This window comes from Thermobia domestica, chromosome 10 (genome assembly GCF_964235325.1).
Source record: "Thermobia domestica chromosome 10, izTheDome1.hap1.1, whole genome shotgun sequence".
In the NCBI taxonomy this organism is placed as follows: domain Eukaryota; kingdom Metazoa; phylum Arthropoda; class Insecta; order Zygentoma; family Lepismatidae; genus Thermobia; species Thermobia domestica.
The window spans coordinates 34,697,697-34,719,662 of NC_137463.1; the positions used below are offsets into that span (position 1 = coordinate 34,697,697).

At 36.8% G+C, this 21,966-nt stretch overlaps 1 protein-coding gene across 5 annotated transcripts in view; it reads right to left on the reverse strand.

The window, feature by feature from the left end:
* The window catches only part of LOC145662433 (RNA-binding protein 1-like), a 61,048-nt gene extending 42,204 nt beyond the window's left edge, over window positions 1-18,844 (reverse strand). For 4 of the 5 annotated variants that reach the window (XR_014127042.1, XR_014127044.1, XM_081728002.1 and 1 more), the window contains exons 1-2: window positions 18,688-18,844; window positions 9,962-10,190 (exon numbers count right to left, since the gene is read on the reverse strand). Coding sequence is in view for 2 of the 5 variants with exons in the window: in XM_081728002.1 (XP_081584128.1) it covers window positions 9,962-10,170 (209 nt within the window). In the remaining 3 variants the exon portion in view is untranslated. Of the gene's footprint in view, window positions 1-9,961; window positions 10,191-18,415; window positions 18,557-18,687 lie in introns of those variants that run through there. The other variant, XR_014127043.1, reaches the window with a different exon arrangement.
* Between the last annotated feature and the right edge of the window lie 3,122 nt (window positions 18,845-21,966).

Consider the following 21,966-nt stretch of genomic DNA (forward strand, 5'->3'; position numbering starts at 1 on the left):
AATAATTACATTAAAATACATAAGTTGTTTATATATAACATAATAATTGCAGAACATAGTAATTATTATGTTTAAAATATAACATCTGAGATAATTTTCACAGTAGGTCGGTATTATATATGAGGATGTAAATACAAGTTAAGAAACTCGTTCAATAGCAATAAATAAATCATGTAGTGTATTTATTTGCAGCTATTTGTCATATAGAGAGTAATTCTCAACATTCATAATATAGAATGTCATTTATGTTCTTGAAAAGTTATTCGATGCATAAACAGAGGGTATAAACAGAGAATCCAAAGTCGGAACGCTCGCAAAAAAATTCATGAACCCCAAAGGTCACGTGAGCAGACTGGAATTGTCCTTATGAAGCATGCCACAGCAGAAAGTCTTTACATAGATTTTCAATTCAATTCCTGATATATGCTTTTGCAATGTGGAAGTGGTGATGCCTTGAGTCGCCCTCTCTCGCTCGCTCACTCTCTCTTTATTTATACAGAATATAAAAGTGGATTTATGTGTGTGTTTCAACATAATTCTGATATATCTAGAGCAATTTTAACTATATTTCTTACAGTCTGGAAAAAGAGTACTGTCGGGATACATATCAAAAATGCTAGAAACGGGTCGATATTATTATTGAATCCATAGTTTCGTGGTCGCTTAGGTGAATAGCTCTACTTTCAATTCAAGTCCAATTAAGCTCCCATTAGCACCCAGGGTGGTTACGTACCGACATAAAGATATCGAAATCAACCGATATTAGAATCGAATCATAAGTTTTCAGCGCCGCTAACAGTGCAGCCTTTCCCATTAGTCCACATTAGTCCCATTGCCAAGAGGGCAACATATTTGCAGAGTGCAAATTTTAAAACTTGAATAATATTTTAATTTTTTCCGTATGAAAAAGTTGAAAATCATGAGCAAATATACTATTTCACGAACAATCCTCTTTTACTATTCTAATATGTTTAATAATAGCGTAAGAAATGTAATAGTAATTCAGAACATGTTTCACAGTTGTTATTTTTTCTTACATAGTTGTAGCTGTAGCATGTAGTGAGTGGAATTTAACTGTAATAAATTCACTAATTAACCATATTCGAATTAAGTTTTATTTTTAAGTTCGGAATGAAGGGGCGGAGAAATATGGAGTTATTGGGGGCACCGAGCTTTTCTACATTTTACTTTCAAGATCTCCATTTTTCTTTTGTCATTTGTTCCTAATAAAAAAAGTTCAGTCACTTTTGGATTGTCATAGGATAGTAGGAGTTGGATTTTGGGATGCAGCCTGTGAGATTCTAGAGGAGCTAACTGCTTGAAAAAATATTTTTGAATCATCTGTAACATATGAAATAAGGATATGTATCATAAAAAATTGGAAGTAACTATGTCTGCGTAATCATCACGGTCAAATTGCAAAGTCAAATGAATTGACGTTTGGTATATAATCAGGCTCCAATCCCAACTGGGAAGTTATCATACGCGTGTCACTTTCATTATAATACATATCCTTAGGGGGAGTAGAAGTCCGAATTTTTGCGAAAAATTTAGTATCTCACAAGCCGTTCAACTGAGAGCTGAAATTCAGCATATAACTCTTTATTAAAAATAAAGAGAATATGCCCTGGCATTTTTTAAAATTGTCTTTTATGAGCGGGGGGACGGGGGTGCATTTTCTATATATTGGAAATTGGTAGTAGGTTGATTTGTAAAAATAATCGAAAACGATTGATATTAGTTGAGAAAAAAATTGAGTAATGCAAACTAAAGTTCTTTTTGAATTTTATACCCACTGCTTTCTATTTATAATTGCTGAAGCTGGTGTTTAATATATGGAGCGTTCCGAGCATAAGGCAATCAAGCCATAAAGTTAGAGAAAAATGGCCATAAAATTTGTATTCTAAACTTAATTACATGGGCATTTCCAATTAGTACGGCATGCTTAATTATATAGAAAATTAGTTTCTCTCTCTCTCTCTCTTTTTTTTTTTTTTTTTTTTTTTTTTTTTTTTTTTTTTTTTTAAAACGTTGGTCTACTTTTCCTTGATTCGAAACTTTTAAATTTCACCCTATTTTCTACTGAAATGTGTCTGTAAGGCAACAAAGAAATAATTACATATGATAAATTTAAATTCATTTTAATTCGGAAGATGAGAAACACTTTGCCATTATATATCGTAAAGGTCAGACCCACCAGTATTGTAACAAAGAGGTGCTTGAGCCAATGACGGTAGAAATTCAAACTCCGATAAGTGATAATTTCACAGTCTTGTTTTATTACAACTGTAATCTCTTTAGTCAATGGAGAGGAGGACGTGGGTCATCGGTCAGAGTTGATGTCGATGGGTTTTGGTGGGTCGGAGTTGGTCGCAATGGTTCAGAGTGGTTCATAGTTGGTGGTGGGTCAGAGTGGATCACGATGGTTGATGGGTCAGAGTGGGCCAATGGGTCATTTGGGTGGTGGGTCATAGTGGGTCATGGTGGGTCGTGGATCAAATTTTCATTGACCCACACCATCTCTGGTTAAAATTGTACTAAAGATAAGAGGCACCGAAGATGCATGTCGGCTATTATGCTCAAATTTTGCGCATGGATAGTACTCCACCAGAAAGCAATAAATCTGAAACGGTTCACGGTATGACCTCCTAGAACTCGAGATGTAGGGGTTTGTCTGATTGGCTAAATTAAGACGTCAATGATTTATCCTTCAACAAGCAAGCTTTTTATGATCGTTTCCGTGGGGAAGTCAGAAGAACACGTGCCTAGTAATCGTAATATTGATAGTTCGCGTCCACCCCGGGGTATTTGTTTAGTGTTTTTTTGACTCACCTAAATATAAACAAATCACAGATATAGGCAATTTAACATATTTTGGGAGAGTAATTTTGTGGTTCGTTGGCGTTTCATCGCGTCTCTGCCAATGGTAGTAAAGTTTTCAAAATGGAACTGGTGCCACAGCTGATCGTCACTGCGGGGCCACCAATTTCTGGCGAGAGGTTAATAGTTGACCATCTGTAGTCCACCGACGCTTACAGCTTAGGGTAATGAACGATGTCCTTGCCTTGTAGACTTCATGACTACCGACGTCGGCAGTCAACTAGCTTTTAGTATTCCTTTACTAACCATCTATCGTTCATGTTTGTACACGGTGTTGTAATAATAATAATAATAATAATAATAATAATAATAATAATAATAATAATAATAATAATAATAATAATAATAATAATTATTATTATTATTATTATTATTATTATTATTATTATTATTATTATTATTATTATTATTATTATTATTATTTGTAGTAACAGTAGTATAATTGATGATAGAATAATTATTGTCTATGTATTGTCTAGGTAGGACTACACACAGGATTTGGCTCGTTTTGGTTCGACTTGACTCTAATCCGAGTCGAGTTGGAAGATATTTTTCGCGCCGAGTCCAAGAGTAGACCTCAAAGATGTCTGTTTCGAGTCGAGTCGAGTTTCAAAGAAAAGTCGTTCGTGCCCATCCCTACTAATGAGAGCTTAATCGGAGTTAAGCGAAATTGAAAGTCTCACTATTTATCTAAGCGACCCCGAAAACTATGAATCTAATATCGATCATTTTCTAGCAATCTTTTATATGTATCCCCCTCCCATTCACCATAGGTAACCCGACAGCACTCTTTTTGAAACTATAAGAAATGTGGTTAAAATTACTCTAGGCCAGTGGTTCTCAATCTAATTCCTATCACGATCCCCTTTTATCACACGCTCTTGCCAGCGACCCTTTTATAATTTGTTTTATAATAAGCTTGTGTGGGATTTTCAACATACCTATTTCTATAATAGTAGAATCCTTTTTTTTTTTTTGTTTGTTTGTTTGTTTGTTTATAGTGAACAGTGCCATGGAAAATCATTGCCCGGGGCGAGAGTATAGTACGATGTCACCGTATATATGAGTGACGTCGACAGACTAGCTACGAAGCGCCACCATGGTTGGCACGAAGCTCAATAACATTTTCAAAATAAACCCTACCTTTCCTTAATTTTGAGCACATTTTATTACGTTTTTCCTTCTATTTTACACATGTGCACATGCACTTTCCTAACTTGAGTAACACACTTCCTCCGAAATGTGTGGCCCCTCTTTTCGGCGCCCGGCACTGACAGTGGATACAGTAACTGTAATATCTATATTCCCAACGACGAAGGTGCTGGTTCAAGATGGATGTTAAACTCCTTCATTGAAGAGGCCATTAACGTATCCGATCTAAGCCCACAACTTCTTGACCAAATAATAGAATGATCATGCGACAAGTCTTTGCAACTGGTTTTCTGTAACGAAGACTTGGACAAGTTCTGCCTGATGAGGAGAGAAGAATATCCTGGTCTGGTGATTGCTGCTTTAAAAGTAATAATTCCATTTGCTATATCGTACTTGTGCGAAAGTGTTTTTTTTTTTTTTTTATGGTAAACATTAAAACAAAGATAAGAAATCGTTTATCAGTTGAAAACGGCTTGATAATATTCGTCATGAAGATTGAACCGAGCATTGCTGCACTAGTGAAATTACACCATGCTTAGGTATCTCATTAGGTTTTAATTTTAATTGTATTTCAATGTGCAGGTTTTGTTTCATGTGTATTTTTCTAGTATTTCTATATACAGTTCTCATTAGTTTTATATCATACCTCTTTGATTTAAATTCATTTTTAAACAACTTTACTAACTAACTAACTCTATGGCCTATGGAACCCGAAGGTTCAATGCCGCGTTCACAAAAGCTCTACACTGACTTCTATCCTTAGCCAATTGGATCCAGTTTCTACTTTGTATTATCTCTGCGAGATCCATCTTAATATTGTCCTCCCATCTGCCCCTAGGTCTTCCTAATGGTCGTTTTCCGTTTGGTCTTCCAGTCAAGACTTTCAAAGCGTTTCTACTTTCTTCCATTCTAGCTACCTGACCTGCCCACCTAAGCCTCCTAGACTTGACGACCCTAACAATGTTGGGTAACCGTATAAATTATGTAGTTCCTCGTTATGAAGTTTCCGCCATTCCCCATTCCCGTTCCTCTTCGGTCCGAATATTCGTCTAAGGATCTTGTTCTCAAATATTTTATATTTTCAGTCTATGTTCTTCCCTCAGAGTAGGCGACCATGTTTCGCAACCATACAGAACAACAGGCATGATTATCGTTTTGTATATTTTAAGCTTCAAATTTCTCGACAAAATTCGCGACGACAAGAGACTTTGAACCGAATAGTAACACGAATTCTACACCCTTTGAAAATGTTCAGTAGACTTATTTTTTATTGTTCTTTACAGTGTGTATAAAAAATAAAAGTATGCCTATCAGAACAAAATTAAAAATAATATTTAAAAATAATTTCTGGTATTAGATTCTAACTATATTTATCTCTTCCGCCTATCTTCGCGATCCCCTAGGGGCCGCGACTCCCAGGTTGAGAAACCCTGCTCTAGGCATACATGAGTTATGATGGAACATACATACATACACTTTTATATGTATAAATGCAGATAAGAGAGAGTTGAGAGAAAGCGATTAAGGAATTACCGCTCTCAATCTCTTCCCTTTACTTTTGCGATTCGTGAATTTCTTACGTGACAGTTTGGGGCTAGCTAGTTTTTTGTCTTGAACCACGATCCGATTTTCGATATGCTCTACCTAAATGCTGTAATGCGAATATTGAGAAGTTATCTGCGATGAAAGTAGCTGCAAATAAATATATTACATAACTTATTTATTGCTATTACACGATTTTTTAAATTTGTATTCAATATTCACACATAACACACCGACGTTCTGTGAATACCTCAGATGTTATATTTTAAAGATAAGAATTACTTATGTCGTGAAATGATATGAATATATATATTCAACTCATATATACAACTGATGATATGAAAATATATATACAACTGATGAATTGTAATGTAACTATTTTACATAATTTTCATGCATTGAGGAAAGTAGAATATCATAAAGGAATCTCACCTGAACGGGTATCGAACTCACGATTTAACGCTCGGTGGTGTACCACTGAGCTAACATGACCGCTTTTCGGAAGCTGCTTCTGAAATATAACTGAGCTCATACGTAAATGCTCTTTTCCGTATGAAAATCACAATGACGAAATTAGAGTGTGAATACATAGTCTCGAAATATTGTTTCATTAAGTATTTCAATCAATGTTACTTCGCCACCAGCGTTGCCAGACTCACAGCTCGGAATTATTCCAAAACCTGATCGAACTTATGCTAGATTCGGTCAAATTATGCTAGATCCTCATAATTACTAATTCAGGAGTTAAAAAAAAAAAACAAAGTTGAGATACGATAACGTAACTTAAAATACACAGAGAGCAAGAATGCATGGATAGAACTCAATACTTCACGCACCAAAATTTTAACTCAACTAAATTACTGCAGTCGTTGCCAAACTCAATGACGTATATATCGTATAAATGAATGCAAAGTTTTTGTTTACATATTTTGAAAGAAAATTACTTCGCAGCATAAGCGGAGTTGGGAATCGTCTGCTGGGGGAGGGGCAGATTTTTGGTCGGTCTCGGAGCTGTCATTTCAGGAATAAATATGATCATGAAGTCAGAAGTAAAGATGGTTAAGTTGTCAAAAAGTTGGGGGGAGAATGGCCCCCATAGCTCCGCCCATGCCTCGGAGTTAAAGGATTAGAAAACCCTGGGTGGAGCCGCAAAAAAAAAAAAGAAAAAAAAAAGCCCAAAGCCGTTCCGAACTTACTTAGGAAAATAAGACTGCCTGTATGGTTTACCGAGTGTATGAATCAATGGAAGAGAATACATTTCTGCCGTTCTTTTTCTTCCCACGACCAACTTCTCCAGGTTTTACGGCTTTTTGATAACTTGCTGAAATTATGCTAGATTTGGGCAGGATGCTAAAAGCAAGATGCTAGGTGCTAGAGACATGCAAATTATGCTAGATCTAGCATCATTATGCTAGATCTGGCAACGCTGTTCCCCACAATAGGCGTGTCGTGCAAGTAACCAATCACACGTCAGGTACTAGCTTTTACCTATTGCTTTCTTCTCACAGCTCAGAACATTGGTAACTATGGATAGACGTACAGCAGTAATTACTTTATGGGAGTTGGAAGGTTATTCTGCAACTGCAGCTAGCAGGCGAGTATGTTTCCCGGCCTCTACAGGAAGGCAACGGATTCGGAAATATGGTGCTACAGGTCAGACTGGTAATTTACGATCTCTTGGTCGTCCGCATGTGTCAACCGAAGCCCAAGATGCGAGATTAGTAAACGAAGCCCGGTTAGACCCACTAAGGACGTCTAGACAGATAAGGGAAGCTTCTCTCTTTCCTGGTAGTAAGCATACAGCTCTGCGAAGGCTTCGTCATGCTGGGTTACGTGGCCGTGTTGCTGCCGTGAAGGAAAAACTCTCAGACGACCACAAAATTTACCGTCTCGCGTTTGCACAGGCGAATGTGGGTCTCAATTGGGAAAACGTAGTTTTCTCAGATGAATCCATATTCACAACATCAAAGGAGGGACGCCGTTTTGTGTATCGTCCGAGAGGCACCCGATATGACCATGGATATGTGGCTGCTTGCAATCGCAGTGGCCATGTATCTATTTTATGTTGGGGTTGGATTTCCAGTCGCGGAGCAGGACAGCTTCATAGAATTGCAGGACATCTGGACAATGCTCAGTACTTAGACATTATCAGTAATATCATGGTGCCATCTGTTTCAGCCTGATGGTGTAATTCAGTTCCAGCAATACCAGTCGCCAATACATAATTCCCGTGTGGTTCAGGAATGGTTCGCAGGGCACCCTGAGATTGATTTAATCGACTGGCCGCCTCGTGGAGCAGACCTCAATCTCATGGAAAATATGTGAGCAGAAGTGAAGCGTACTCTAAGGGAAAGTTGGCCTGAGGCAGATCCACCAAGAACTCAGGATGACCTGTGGCATCTTGTTTCCGAAGCATGGCTGGAGGTAGGGGAAGAAGATAGATTTGTCACCCATGTAATAGATTCCATGCCCAGAAGAATGGAGCGTGTAATAAATTCAGAAGGGTCTTGGACACAATATTAATGACTCCGCCTTAACTCCCGAAAACAGCCCTTTTCAGGGCTACCTAAACGCTTCTGAAAATATTTCTAGAAGTAAACCACTCCTTGTATCCGATTTCTGTGCAATCCTACTAACAAAAGAATGATAATTAGCTGTAGGCTTTGAACTCAAGACCTCTTCAGTGGCAAGTCCGTACTCTACCAGTGAGCTAACATGAACACGCAAACCTAACCTGAAGAAACACGACTTTCAATTTCTGGTATTCGATGACAATGATGCTCATATACTTTGCAAATGTTGTATTCAACTTGGGATATTCTGCAACACACACACACACATAAACAAAGCGAAAGAGAGAGAGAGAGAGAGAGAGAGAGAGAGATGAATACACAAAAGCATATTCAACGTATTCGAATGAGACTCTAAGTAACGACATTCCGTTCTAAAGAGAATTTGTGTTTCTTCCCGTGACGTTAAGGGGATCGGGAAAAGCTATGTGTCTTGAAGCAGGATACGACTTTGGATACTCTGTTTATACACTTTCTATATCCGTAGGAATATACTGTATTTCACGAATATAAATAACATACTGTAATGAGAATATTGAGAAGTTAAATCTGTATGACAAATAGCTGCAAATAAATACACTACATAACTTATTTATTGCTATTAAACGATTTTCCTAACATTCTCATATATAATAACGACCTACTGTGAAAATTATCTCAGATGTTATATTTTAAACATAATAATTACTATGTTCTGCAATTATTATGTTATATATAAACAACTTATGTATTTTAATGTAATTATTTTATATAATTTTTCATGCATTGCGGAAAATATAATTTTAAAAAAAGTATTGACCCAGATAGGATTCGAACTCACAACCTTATGATTTGAAATCCGACAGCTTACCAATGAGCTAATACAAGGACTTCTAGAACTAAGCTTCTAGCGATGTATAACGGATCTCAAGATAATTATGACATTCATATCCATTACAAAAGCTGTTTCTGTTCTACTTTGACTTTTATTTTAGTACTCAGGCGATAATTATGTTCTATTTCTTAACTTTGAGCATTCTTTTACATATGGAAAGATTCATTAACGTATTTAAATGCTCCATTACGTATAGAGAGCTAAATGACAAACAAGCATGTGCAAGGTTTCGAAATATTGTATCATTAAGTATTTCAATCAATGTTGCTTTTTTAAACACTTGGTAACAAGTCTTATCATATTTAAAAGAAGAAAAACACATCTGCAAACTTTTTCCCGATTGCAAAGGCTGGCTTGGAGGTTCGAACCTGGCTTACTTTTTCCCGAAGATACCCGAAGCTGGACTCTAGAAAATTTTTGCCTCAAAACACCAATAAAGAATGCGCTCAACCTTTTTGAGACAAGGTGTACATAGTATAAATGTAGGTATTTATGCAGAACATTTACAAATTCTTAATCTCTCCCTTTCCAGGATTTATTCACTCCATTTTAGCAATTCTAGAAATGAACGACAGTTTAAAATAACCAAGATAAAAAAAAAAAAAAATACAGTAAACAAAAATACTCTCACGTTAAAACATCGTGGAAGTTAGAAAATTAGCGAACGGTTTAAAGATGTCCCTCATCTCTTGTTTAGAGCATTTAAAGAAAACTTGTTGCTACGTAAAAAAGATGGTGTATAAAATTTTCTGCTTGTCCAACTTGCAGAATAAGGATGAACAAGTAGAGAAGTTGATATTTTGCTAAGGAAAAGATAAGATGCATCTCGAAATTGTTTGCAAGTTTTGTGCTTGTAAATGTTTTAACATGAAAGAAATTTTACTTGTTGTTCACAGATATACATCGTTAACATCGTACCAATAAATAATTAACATAAACTTACGTTCCATCCAACCCTCTCACTGCGTCCTCCGCATCACGTGGGTCTTCAAATTCTACAAATGCAAAACCTGGAGGATTTCGTGCCACCCATACATTGCGCAGTGGCCCATATTTGCTGAACGCTGACTCTATATCATACTTCGACGCACTATTTCCCAAGTTTCCCACATACACTTTGCAAGCTAAGTCCCAGTCTCGATACCGCGACATATCAAATATTCAGTTAAAAACTGAAAAAAAAAAGACATAAAAATAAACAGTCATGAGTTACAATAAATTTAAGTTTCAATTCTATTTTTCAGTATCACAGGTAAATATGAGGCGTGTTTTGAAAGTAACCTCCGATTGGTCACTGTGGGTGAAGTAGTCGGAGCAATGCTACCATCTTTGCACACACATGCGCGGTAGATCAGTCTGCATCCAGGCCAGCCGTAGTAGAGTGAAGATTGTCTGATCACTAGTTCCAGTTTTGTAGCGTCTCAAAATGTATGCTGCAATAGAAAACCCCGCCAAGTGTGAGGTTCGAGCAGCTATACGTTTTCTTACGACAAAACAATATTCGGCAGCAGTTAGTCACAGGGAACTATGTACCGTATATGGACCAAGTGTGATGAGTGAAGAAGTTGTTGTTCGTAAATGGGTTCGTTCATTTAAAAAGATGGTGTGGTGGCTCGTTAAAAGTGGACGAACAAACATTCGTGACGAAGAAAGGAGTGGCAGGCCATCATTGGTCACTGATGAACTCGGTTCTTTTTTAGCCAATCGGAAGTTACTTTCCGAACGGTCCTCGTACATAATGTAAACTTCACCTTGAAACTTTTAAGTCTACACAAAATAAACTTTGCACAATCTTTAATATTTTATAGATGAGTCAAAGACTACATACAAACTCATATTTAAAAAATAGGTAGTTATCCTATTTTTATCCTGTCAATTATTCTATTTATTTTCTTTTTAAAAAACAGCAAAAAGGAACCCAAAATATGGCATTTGGAACTTTTGCAATAACTGACCTATACGTCTATCCATCGCAACAGATACCTTGTTCTATATTTGCCATCGGTTATTTTATGAATATGAATTGCACCTACTTTTGCTCTTTCAAATTTTTATATATTACCGTTAAAAAAAAAAATTAAAAAAAAAAACTATTAGACAATTTTTAAGAATTTGGAGTAGCAAATGTGAGAACCTTTACGTTTATTGATCAGATTATTTGTCTTAAGTTAATTTTCAGTCGCTAATGGATCGTAGAGAACACATTTTAAATTATAATCGAAATTACTATACTGCAATTGATACTACTTGTCCTTTCTGACAGCTCACTGTGCGCACGTGGTGCTCAATGCTATGTTGCCAGCTTTAGCGTCGGGTATTGAAACACGAAATTATTCACTGCAAGTTAATCTCAATTCTACAGAATTAAATGACACAAAAGAGAACTAAAAAAGAATGCTCTCACAACTAGCAGGTCCACTACTCAAGTTGACATTCGACTAAAACAATGTGCATTTGTTTATGTTCAAATTGGCAACGTGTGGAAAGGATGCAATGTTGACCATTGCAGAGCGAGAAAAATGAACCACTATAATTAGCTGAACGTGCTGTTGTCACAGAAACAATTCTTCTTGCCTGATTGTTATGACCGCGCGCAGGAAGGAAGAAACAGAGGAAAGCAACTGTCACAAGGGACAAGTTGTATCAAATAGACTGTAACCTTCTACTTCTATGGCCGGGTTTGCTCAAGTGGGCCTAGCACAAAACCCACCTGGCTTTCCGAGAGAATTGAGATTAACTTGCAGTGAATAATTTCGTGTTTTAATGCCCGACGCAAAAGCTGGCAATACAGCATTGAGAACCACGTGCGCACAGTGAGCTGTCAGAAAAGACAAGTAGTATCAATTGCAGTAAAGTAATTTCGATTATAATTTAAAATGTGTTCTCTACGATTCATTAGCGACTGAAAATTAACTTAAGACAAATAATCTTTTGGTATTAAAGTGCTTTCAAAACTAGAAATCAATTAACAGCTCAAAAACATATGCAGATTTTGTTTTGAAGAAGGGAATCTACGTCACATAGTTATTGCGGTCACTCAGCGAGGGTCAAATCATAAACGTCCTTTTAGCAACAGTGGGTGGAGGGTTTCCCTGACAACAGACCTTAACATTTCAATGTTGCCGCCACTAAACACGTGTTTTCAGAAGGAAAGAGGCTGTTTTAATCTTTCGTTTCTTTGTACGCGGAAGTGATTTTTAGATTCAGTTTACTTGTTTATATTCGTTTGCACACGAGTATTATCTTCGTACACAATCCTGTAATTATATTTATATATGTGAGCTCTTTTGTTGTATATATATCGTGTGCTAGAGTATGTGTTCTATGTTTATGATAACGAATACATATTAAATAATGTCCAGTGAAGTAGAGGACATTCTCCCTGCAAAACGACCGAACTCATGAAACTCAGAAAATTCATTGCAGGAACCAAAAATTGTTTGCTTATCCCTTTGAAGAAATACTTGTTTCTTACAAGCAGGTTTACTCAGTGTATTAATGATTTCCTCTTCATAGATACTGAAAACAAAATTTTCTTTAATTACGGTTTATAGTAATGATTTGAATACATTCCTGTGTGTTAGGTATATTCATCCCTGTAATGCAGGGATGCAAATAACCACTCGCCCGAGGCGAGTGACTCATCTGTGAGGCGAGTTCTTAATATCACTATTATTTATTTCAAACAATAAAGACTGGGATGTGGGCTAGTAGCTTTTTTCTTGGGCTAGTAAAATGTTGTTGCTTATTTGCATTCCTGCTGTAATGGGATAGACGGTTAGCTTTAAGCATCATCCTTATTTCTGGATTTTATAGCTTTTCACTCGAAAAAAATTAATAGTAGTCAACATTTGCAAACAATGTATTCAATATATTATGAGTTACGTAGTGACGCGCCTTTTCGTCTCTAGTGAGAGATCGAGGGTTCGCTTCCCGAAAGACACAATGTGTTTCAAATTCTACGTTGAACAGTGGAGTCACAAGTAATATATACTCGTGAAATTGGACGCTAAACTCAAACAAGTTAGAAATAAACCTTGGTTCTTCGCAGCCAAGAAGCTAATGACCACAATTTCTTTATACACGTGGTCTATGAGTTCGATTGTCGGTGAGTCATTTGCCTCGCAACGTTCTGATCCAACAGGCAGTAAATCCCACTCAGCCTCATATAGCCTCGGCACTGAAAATTCAGAATAAAGCGGAACCAAGATAATTTATTTGTAAATATTTGTAGACAAATACCTAACAAATGCGTATCTCCCCCAGCCTCAAATTGCAGATAAACATTCAGAAGTGCTTTATAAGTTCTTTTTATCCTCATGATTTTTCATTTATTTTTTCCTCATAAACATTTAAATAATGTTCTATTGTTTAAAGAGAACACGTATTATAAAAACAGTACTTTCTGTACAATCACACGCAAGATCTTATTTCTCCTCTTTCTCTCTCTCTCCGTCAAATAAACAAACACACACATACACAGCCTTCTCCCCTTCCCAACTTGCACAAACTGGGACGACAAACATATCCTTTCATCCATCCAAACAAGCCAGTAGCGTAGCCAGGATGTGTGTTTGGGGGGGGGGGGGCAAGTGCTGTTATAGGTACATATAGAAAAATTACAAACAAAAAAATATATAAGCATAAACATATATAAAAAATTACAAACATCAAAGTACATTGTCGGACCTCTTTAGGGGGGGGCCCTCCGGCCCCCCCCCTTCCCTACGCCACTGAAACAAACCAATATTTAGAGATTTTCGTTATGATTCACAAGACAGTTCCAGGAACTCACCGGGGTGCGCACGAAGTGGCAACAGCGTACCACGTGGTTCTCCAAACGTCAATTTGCTTCTGATTTTGAAAACACTTTAGTATATTATTGGCAAATCTGCCATCATATTGCTTTACTTTTACTGAGATTTTGGACATCTATTTGGAGAATTTGACACTTTTACATATTATTATGGTACCGTATATATACAACGTACGTAGTCTTAAGAATTAATGAGTGTCTATTCTAATATATTTGTGAAAATCTGAATACACCGAAAAAATAAAGTGTGGAAACGATTTAAGAACAAATTAATGTATGGATTGTGTTTACATCTGAAATAACAAATCCAATTTTACATTTGAAAAGATCTGTCAAATAAAATGCAATAATAGAATGCCAAGAACATAACGACCTAGAATGTAGAAATTATCGATTTGCCAGAAAGCTAGGCTTAGCCGTCCCCACTGGTCTAGTAGCTACAGCGTGTGGCTTTGGTGCGCGTGGTCCCGGGTTCGATTCCTGGTGGAAGAGCCCAAAAACATTTTCACATTCATTCATTAATCATCCGTCTCTTTTACACTAAAGAGCACAACCGTGGAAGTTAAAAAATATGAAACACAAAGAGAGAAAGAAAGAAAAGACTATGACGCAGTGAACGAAAGGAGATATGTGATGGAAGAGGCCCGAAATTTGAACTGAGCACCATGCAGATACAGTCTGATCAGTTTGAGACATTTTTGTCATAAGGTAACATTGGAAAATTTTCCTGTATTTATTTTGACGCGGGACATAGGTGAGATGTGTACGTGGCAAAATTCAAATGATACCATATATAAGTACTCATTTCGGCGTGAGAAACAAACGTTACACGCAAATGAGGAGCCTTAAAATTCAAATTCAACGGGATGATGTGTTGCCTTATATATTTGGTATAATGTGTCCGAGATTTTGGGACATCCTGTATATATCCACAAGTTTTGTTTAGTAGAGATTTTGGAAATATGTAGCAATTCGTTGTGGCACTGTAGGATTAAGTCGCAAATTTTTCATAATTTCGTCAAAAGAGTAATATTTTAGATTCCATAAAAAATATATGTAATAATATTATTTTCAGAATTTTGCTTATTTAATTAAAAACATTGAATTATTTTAAGAAATAAGAGTATATTTTGTAGTTTTCAGTGGTTTTTAGTTTATTTCCAATGGTATTTTGATGTAGTGGATGGTGTGAATGTAATTGCAGTTAATGCATTATGAAAGCAATGTAAGCATCGTGTTCAGTGATGAAAATTTTCCGATTCATAAAAACATACTCCACTTATTCCTACATCGTTGTATAGCCGTGATGTGAGGTGGAAAATTTTCTTCTATACTTTTCCGGAAAATTTTCCGTTCTTAAATATCAGTGATAAAGTAACTATTCCTCAGTATTCATAAATTGATTAAATTCATGTATAGAAATGTTAAAAATTGAAAGACTGTTAAAGAAGCTGAAAATGTTCATTAACATTTCTATACATAAAATCAATCAATTTTATGAATACTGAGGAATTGTTACTTGATCACTGATATTTGTTATGAACGGAAAATTTTCCGAAAAATATAGAAGAAAATTTTCTAGCTCACATCACGGCTAAACAGCGATGTAGGAATAAGTGGAGTATTTTTATGAATCGGAAAATTTTCGTTTCAAAATTTTCCGGAAAATTTTCATCACTGTACAGGACAGACAATTCTTCGATTCATGAAAAATTGTTTAACTTGTTCCTACATAGTACTGAAAATTGTCTGAGCCATGAAAATTTTCCGATTCTTTAAACGATCTTTCACTTTTTTACATTTCTGTACATGAATTCAACCAACTTTATGATTGCTGAGGAATTGTTACTTGATTTCTGATACTTTTTTAGAACGGAAAATTTTCCGGAAAAATATAGCGGAAAATTTTCCGAAATGGAAAATTTTCCACCTCACATCACTAATCGTGTTCATAGTGGAGAAAAATGAGCATATAGAAGATTATTTATCAGAGTATTTATTCAAGTTCTCTATCACAGGAAAGTAATCGCACTGATTTGTGTTAAGAAAGATACTAACGTAACGTAACTTCCTGTTTTTAGGAATATCCTCGTTTACGCGCATACCCACCATCGCTGTCGTGCTTGCTTCCTACGGACGCACCCCTTTGCCATCGCTTGGGTCCCCTCTGCGTTCCTGCACTCACTCGCAGTGATGCTACTTTGAGGGAAATTTCCCGCGGCGTAGGGAGATTTAGCAAAGAATTTTTTAAGGAGGGAAAAAGGGAGATTTTACGAATATGAGATAAAATGTAGGGAAATTTACCATTTTAACAAATGATACTAAACATTGCGGTAGTATGACGGAAGACGGTGGAAATCTTTCTACAATCCCACACACAAAGTGACAAACTTTTTTTTCATAAGCATTCCCCGGCCTGGCTTGGGGATGTCATTACCAAATGTCTGTGAATGGACCAACGCTGCACGTGTGCTATTGCTTTTCTTTGCTCCTTGCGAGAGGTCGCGAATTCAAATCCCCGTAAGCAGAGGTGTCGTTAGCCTATTGTAAGGGGTGGGTACACCCCTTACGTCAATATGAGCACCCCCACTTTTTCACGGAAGGCAACATTGCAGTAATAACAGATCGAAAGCACAAATGTACGTTGTGGAAATATGAGCACAGCGTAACAATCCATAGAACGCAATAATCCTCTCTTTAAACAATGATTATATATATGTTATATATATATATAACGAAAGGTAGAGAAATTTTATCTTGAAAAGGGAATTTTTGAGCATTCCTGAGGGAAATTTTAACTTGAAGACCTAGCATCACTGCTCACTCGTTCAGGTATCATCCGTATTCTGTGTCCACGTAGCACAGATTGGACGCACGCGTATTTCTGGACGCAGTATTTACACACAAAATAGTGAATAGCACCGTTGAATTCTTGAGAAGCACTTTCTAAAACAGTGACAGTGAATTTCATGATAAATGACAAAATCCTAACCTTTTTAACCTTGAGAATACTGTACCTACTCTACGGCACGAAGGTGATTTAGAAGGGGCGCGGACAAAATCCAAAAACAGTATCATGTGCGTAGCTGTGGTATGTGCCTGTGAACACCCTAATTATATTGTTTGTTTCTTTCTTGCAATTGACAATTGAAGAAAGGGATTGAGTATAGCCCGCTCCCCCCAGTGATTTTTAACGAATCATAGTGATTCTAACGGTTCATATTAGTTCAGAATGAATCGGAATCACATGTTATAAAGATTTAAGATGTAAATCTTGTGGTAAGGAGGCTTTAGTATAAGTAGTAGTAGCGGTAGTAGTAGTAGTAGTAGTGGTAGTAGTAGTAGTAGATGTAGTAGTGGTGGTAGTTAGTAGCAATACTACTACTAGTAGTAGTAGGAACGGGTTAGAAGCCCCGCAGGGGTTGGTTGGGTTCTGTTCTCGATATAAGTAGTAGTAGTAATCGGAGTAGTAAAATTAGTAGTAATAGTAGTAGTAGCAGCAGCAATAGTAGTAGTAGTAGTAGTAGTAATAATAGCAGTAGTAGTAATACTAGTAGTAGTGACTCTTCCAGTTCCGGTGACAAAGAACTGGGGGCAGCGGGCTATACACAAGCCGAAGAAAGAAACAAACACACAATATAATTAGGGTGTTTTATATTGTTTGTTTCTTTTTTGCAATTGACAATTGAAGAAAGAAACAAACATACAATATAAGGATATAGTATACATAAAGCCGCGTCAGTTCCCGAAGGAGCTGGACGCTCATACTTTCAGGGATTATTCATTCAGTATCTACGAACTTACCAAGGGGGTAACAAAGCGACTTTGATTTACTTATCGACTGATACGAAAATAAAACAGAACGTACCTGTACTTCATATCTGCATGTGTAGTGCCCTTGTACTTTATCTATGACTATGTGTGTGTAAGGGGGGGGGGGAGTTTAACGCATATCGCATGTCTTGTGCACATGGATACTTCTTACTATTGCACTACGTAGAAAATTTATGGTATTTCATGTAGAAGTGGTAATAGAACACAGAAGAAACGCAGATCTCGACGTTCTTATGTATACTATTACCCAATATAATTAGGGTGTTCACAGGCAAATACCACAGCTACGCACATTATACTGTTACTTGGATTTTGTCCGACTTACCAGAATTTAGCTTGGATTTTGTCCCACACTCGATTTAGATGCCTAAATAAACGATAGTGATAGAAAGTTTCACAGAAGATTAACAGGCAGGGGCAGATGCAACTTGAAATCATTGATATAAATACATCTAAGAAAATAAAAAGTTCGAGTGTGTATACTATACGCCGAACTTCCTTCATTGGGGAGTAGTACCTGTAATGGTACTTCTCACACTATTTTCGATATTTCCACCTCATTATGTTAATTAGTATGCTATTTACATATGTAAGCTCCTTACACATCTCTCCTTTTGTGAAGTCATAGACTTCACCATACGATTGCAATTTTGTGCTCTGTTATTTCCATATGTATTAACAAACATTTTACAAACTGTACAAATTATAAATTAACTAGTACAATAATATCACTGATAAATGACCTACATATTTATATACACATGTATTTGTCACTTTGGGAGCTTATAATCCTAAAACCCTATATTCCTACAAATTTTAAGATACTCCAGATGTAAGTAATCCCTTTTACACACTACATGCAAAATAATTCGATTTCTCTTCTTTTGAACATAAACATCTGCGCAACTGGAAGCTGCGTCCCGTTTTGCTAATGCCCTTCAGTTCTTTATCGAGGTAATTCTACAACATCAAGATATAAGCATATAAAAACCAATATACATATACGGAAACAAATATACCTCACTCAAATTACACTATCAAAATTAGATATTGGATAAAATCACAACTACGGACAAAATATTCTCCATAAAAACACAAACATTCGAGATTCAACACTCAATAGTATTCCCACGTTCAATAATACACTACGTCAAGCAAGGTCAAGCCAATTGCACTTTTAAAGCAATCAGCTCACTAAGCAGTTCAGATTAAGCGAGAGCAAGTGTACTCGTATGTCTCGTAATGTTTTCACAACTAAAAAGTGATGTTTCACTTTGATAAACAGAAGTAGACGGAGAAAGATGCTAATATTAGCTGAAGTAAAAAGATAAAAATACGTTATGAATTGCTAGTATAAGCTTTCATCACAATATAAACCTATACCGCCTAATGCAGAGTTCAAAATAAATTAGAGTCATACTAAAACCCTGACTACTGCAGGAAACATATGTTAATCGAATTCTTTAGTATGGCACTATCACACGTAAGAACAACTCTGCATAAGGTCCATAACAACCATAGTTTGTTGAGCCCAAACTAGTGAAAGAAAGTTGACTTTCAACTGCGATTTAATATCTATTAAATTATGTAGAAGGAAAAATAATAAGTGCAGATTAAGTTTTAAACTACTACTAGAAACATTCGTTAAAATATTAAAATTAATTCACTAATTACCTGTTCATCTAATTACAAAAAAAATTGCATCGGATTAGGTACAGGTGAAATAAAGAGGAACTCCTCAAACATGGTTTTAAAAAAAAACATTGGCTCTTATGCAGAGCGTTTTGATATATGATTAGAGTCATACTAAAAGCCTGACTACTGCACGAAACATGTAAGTCGAGCTCTTTAGTATGGCACCAATAACACGTCAAAACAACTCTGCATAAGGCCCAATTTTATTTGCAAAATAATAATTCCTTACAAACACGTGCCGGTATCCTATTAGAAATATTGGGCCTTATGCAGTCGTTTAGAAGGATGATTAGAGACAAACTAAAGGCCTGACTATTACAGGAATCATATGTTAGTCGATCCCTTTAGTATGGCACTAATGACGCGTCAGAATGACATTGCGTTTATTTTAAGTACAGATGAAGCATAGAGGAGCCACAATAAATATTGTCATAAATAGATCTTTGCAAGAATGGGTGTTGTAATACTGTTTTCAATTCTCCAAGGCTTAAATATTACGTCGGGAACTACTTCCAGACCCACCAGATAACATATGGTCTGCAGTGAACAGAAAGAAACACACAAGTAGCATTTACTTCGGACACCGAACGACAGGGACGTACGGAAGGGGGGGGACACGGGGGTCCGGACCCCCCCCCGAAATTTCGACTTTTTAAAAATTTAGCCTAATTTTAGGGGCAATTTTAGCAATTTTAATATAAAATAGCTTCATATTTAGTTTGAACCCCCCCCGAAATAAATTCCTGGGTACGCTACTGCCGAACGAATAGAGTTCAACGCTATCCTCACTCTTCGGATTCTTTTATTTTCCTTAGTGAAGTTTAGTAATATCTTTCAATAGTAAAGGAAAGAACCCAGGACACGCTGATTCTAATGGAACTTTACAGTGAACACTAGAGACAGAATAAAGATACACATATTTTGTTACATTTGCAAACGTGGAATTTCGAGGACAACCCTCCACCACTTCAATATTCCACCTTTTCTGTGGCAGCGAAAAGTACACGTCACTTTAATGAAACTTATTTAGAGGATACTAGAGACAAGGAGACTCTATTTTGTTATATCGGTAACAGTGGGATTTAGGGGGAACTCCCTCCAACTTCAATATGCTCGCTATTTTATGGTACACAAATACATCTCCGATTTTAATAAAACTTTTGCAATGGACACCAGAGACAAAACAAAGAGACCTGTACTTTGTTGAATCAACAACCGTGGAATTTAAGTGGGAGAAACCCTTTCTCAACTTCCAGATAAAAGCAATTCCACCCTTCGTTAGCATTATCCATGATTTACTGAATGAAGCTATGACAATAATGGTATTTGCGAAAAATATATGACCGTCACCATGGCCGCATCTATTGGACAAACAGTATTTACTCAATTTTTAAGCAACATACAAAATTGTCATTTTATTCATGTGAAAGGAAAAGTTATTTTTCGTATGTCGCTCTAAACGCTTCCGAATTGGTGAGAAACTACGTTTTTTCTATGCCTGCAGGTGTTCTCCAGACTTACTGGCGTCGTCAATAATACAAAGAAATCATTCTTTCTTAACCAAACGCTTATCTCATTAACAAAGTGCTTCCCCATGTTACCAAAAATGGTTGGCCCAATATTGAGTTTTAGTTGACATCACCAATTATCAACCGTTGAAACGATGGTTGGGCATGTCCGCTTTGCGTTTGTTGGGCCAACGCACCATTTCTCAACGTTGGTCCCACGAAGAAAACAACAGTTTTTCAACAATTTCCCAACCGTTGATGTCGCGTCAACCATTTGTTCAACCACGTTTCACCCGTTAATGTTTATTTCAACGTTGGGCCAACAAAAGATCAACCGTTACCGCAACAGTTTGACAACGGTTAGCATTTTACAACGTTGGCCCAACAAAAAGTCAACCGTAATTACAACCATTATTCAACTTTATACACATATCAACCATATATCGACGTTGGGCCAACGACAATAGAAACGATAACACAACCGTTAAAGCACTTCAACCATATGTCGACATTGGGCCAACGACAGGACACATGATAAGACAACCGTTAATGAACGTCAACCATTTATCAACTATAGATCGACGTTGGGCCAACGACAATACAAATGATGACACAACCATTATTCAACTTCCAATCAGTTATCAACGTTGGTCCCACGTTGGGCCAACGATAGGTAACAACGATATTTCAACCAACATGGACTGGATGGCGGGGATGGTAGCTTCCTTTGTCGCAGCAGGAGAATAACGGCATTGTACCTTGTAAAGAACCAGACAATACTGACGCAGCCAGTGGTGTACGGGTAGCAAGCCTGCTTGCCAAGTGGCATTCGGCTAGATCGAGCGTAACTACGAACCCTTCTCCGGCAGGGCTTTCTCTGGGTTTCCTCAGTCCCACCTGGGGAATACCCGGATGCTGAGATGTGCAAATCCAGAGCCGCGCTACCTTCCCACATTCTTGTCCCTCCTATATCGGCCTAAGCATTGATATCTAAAGGTAATAAATGAAGTTCAATTTCACTAGAAAAGAAAAGTTGAACTTTATTTATAACCTTTAGATATCAATGCTTAGGCCGATATGGGAGGGAGAAGAATG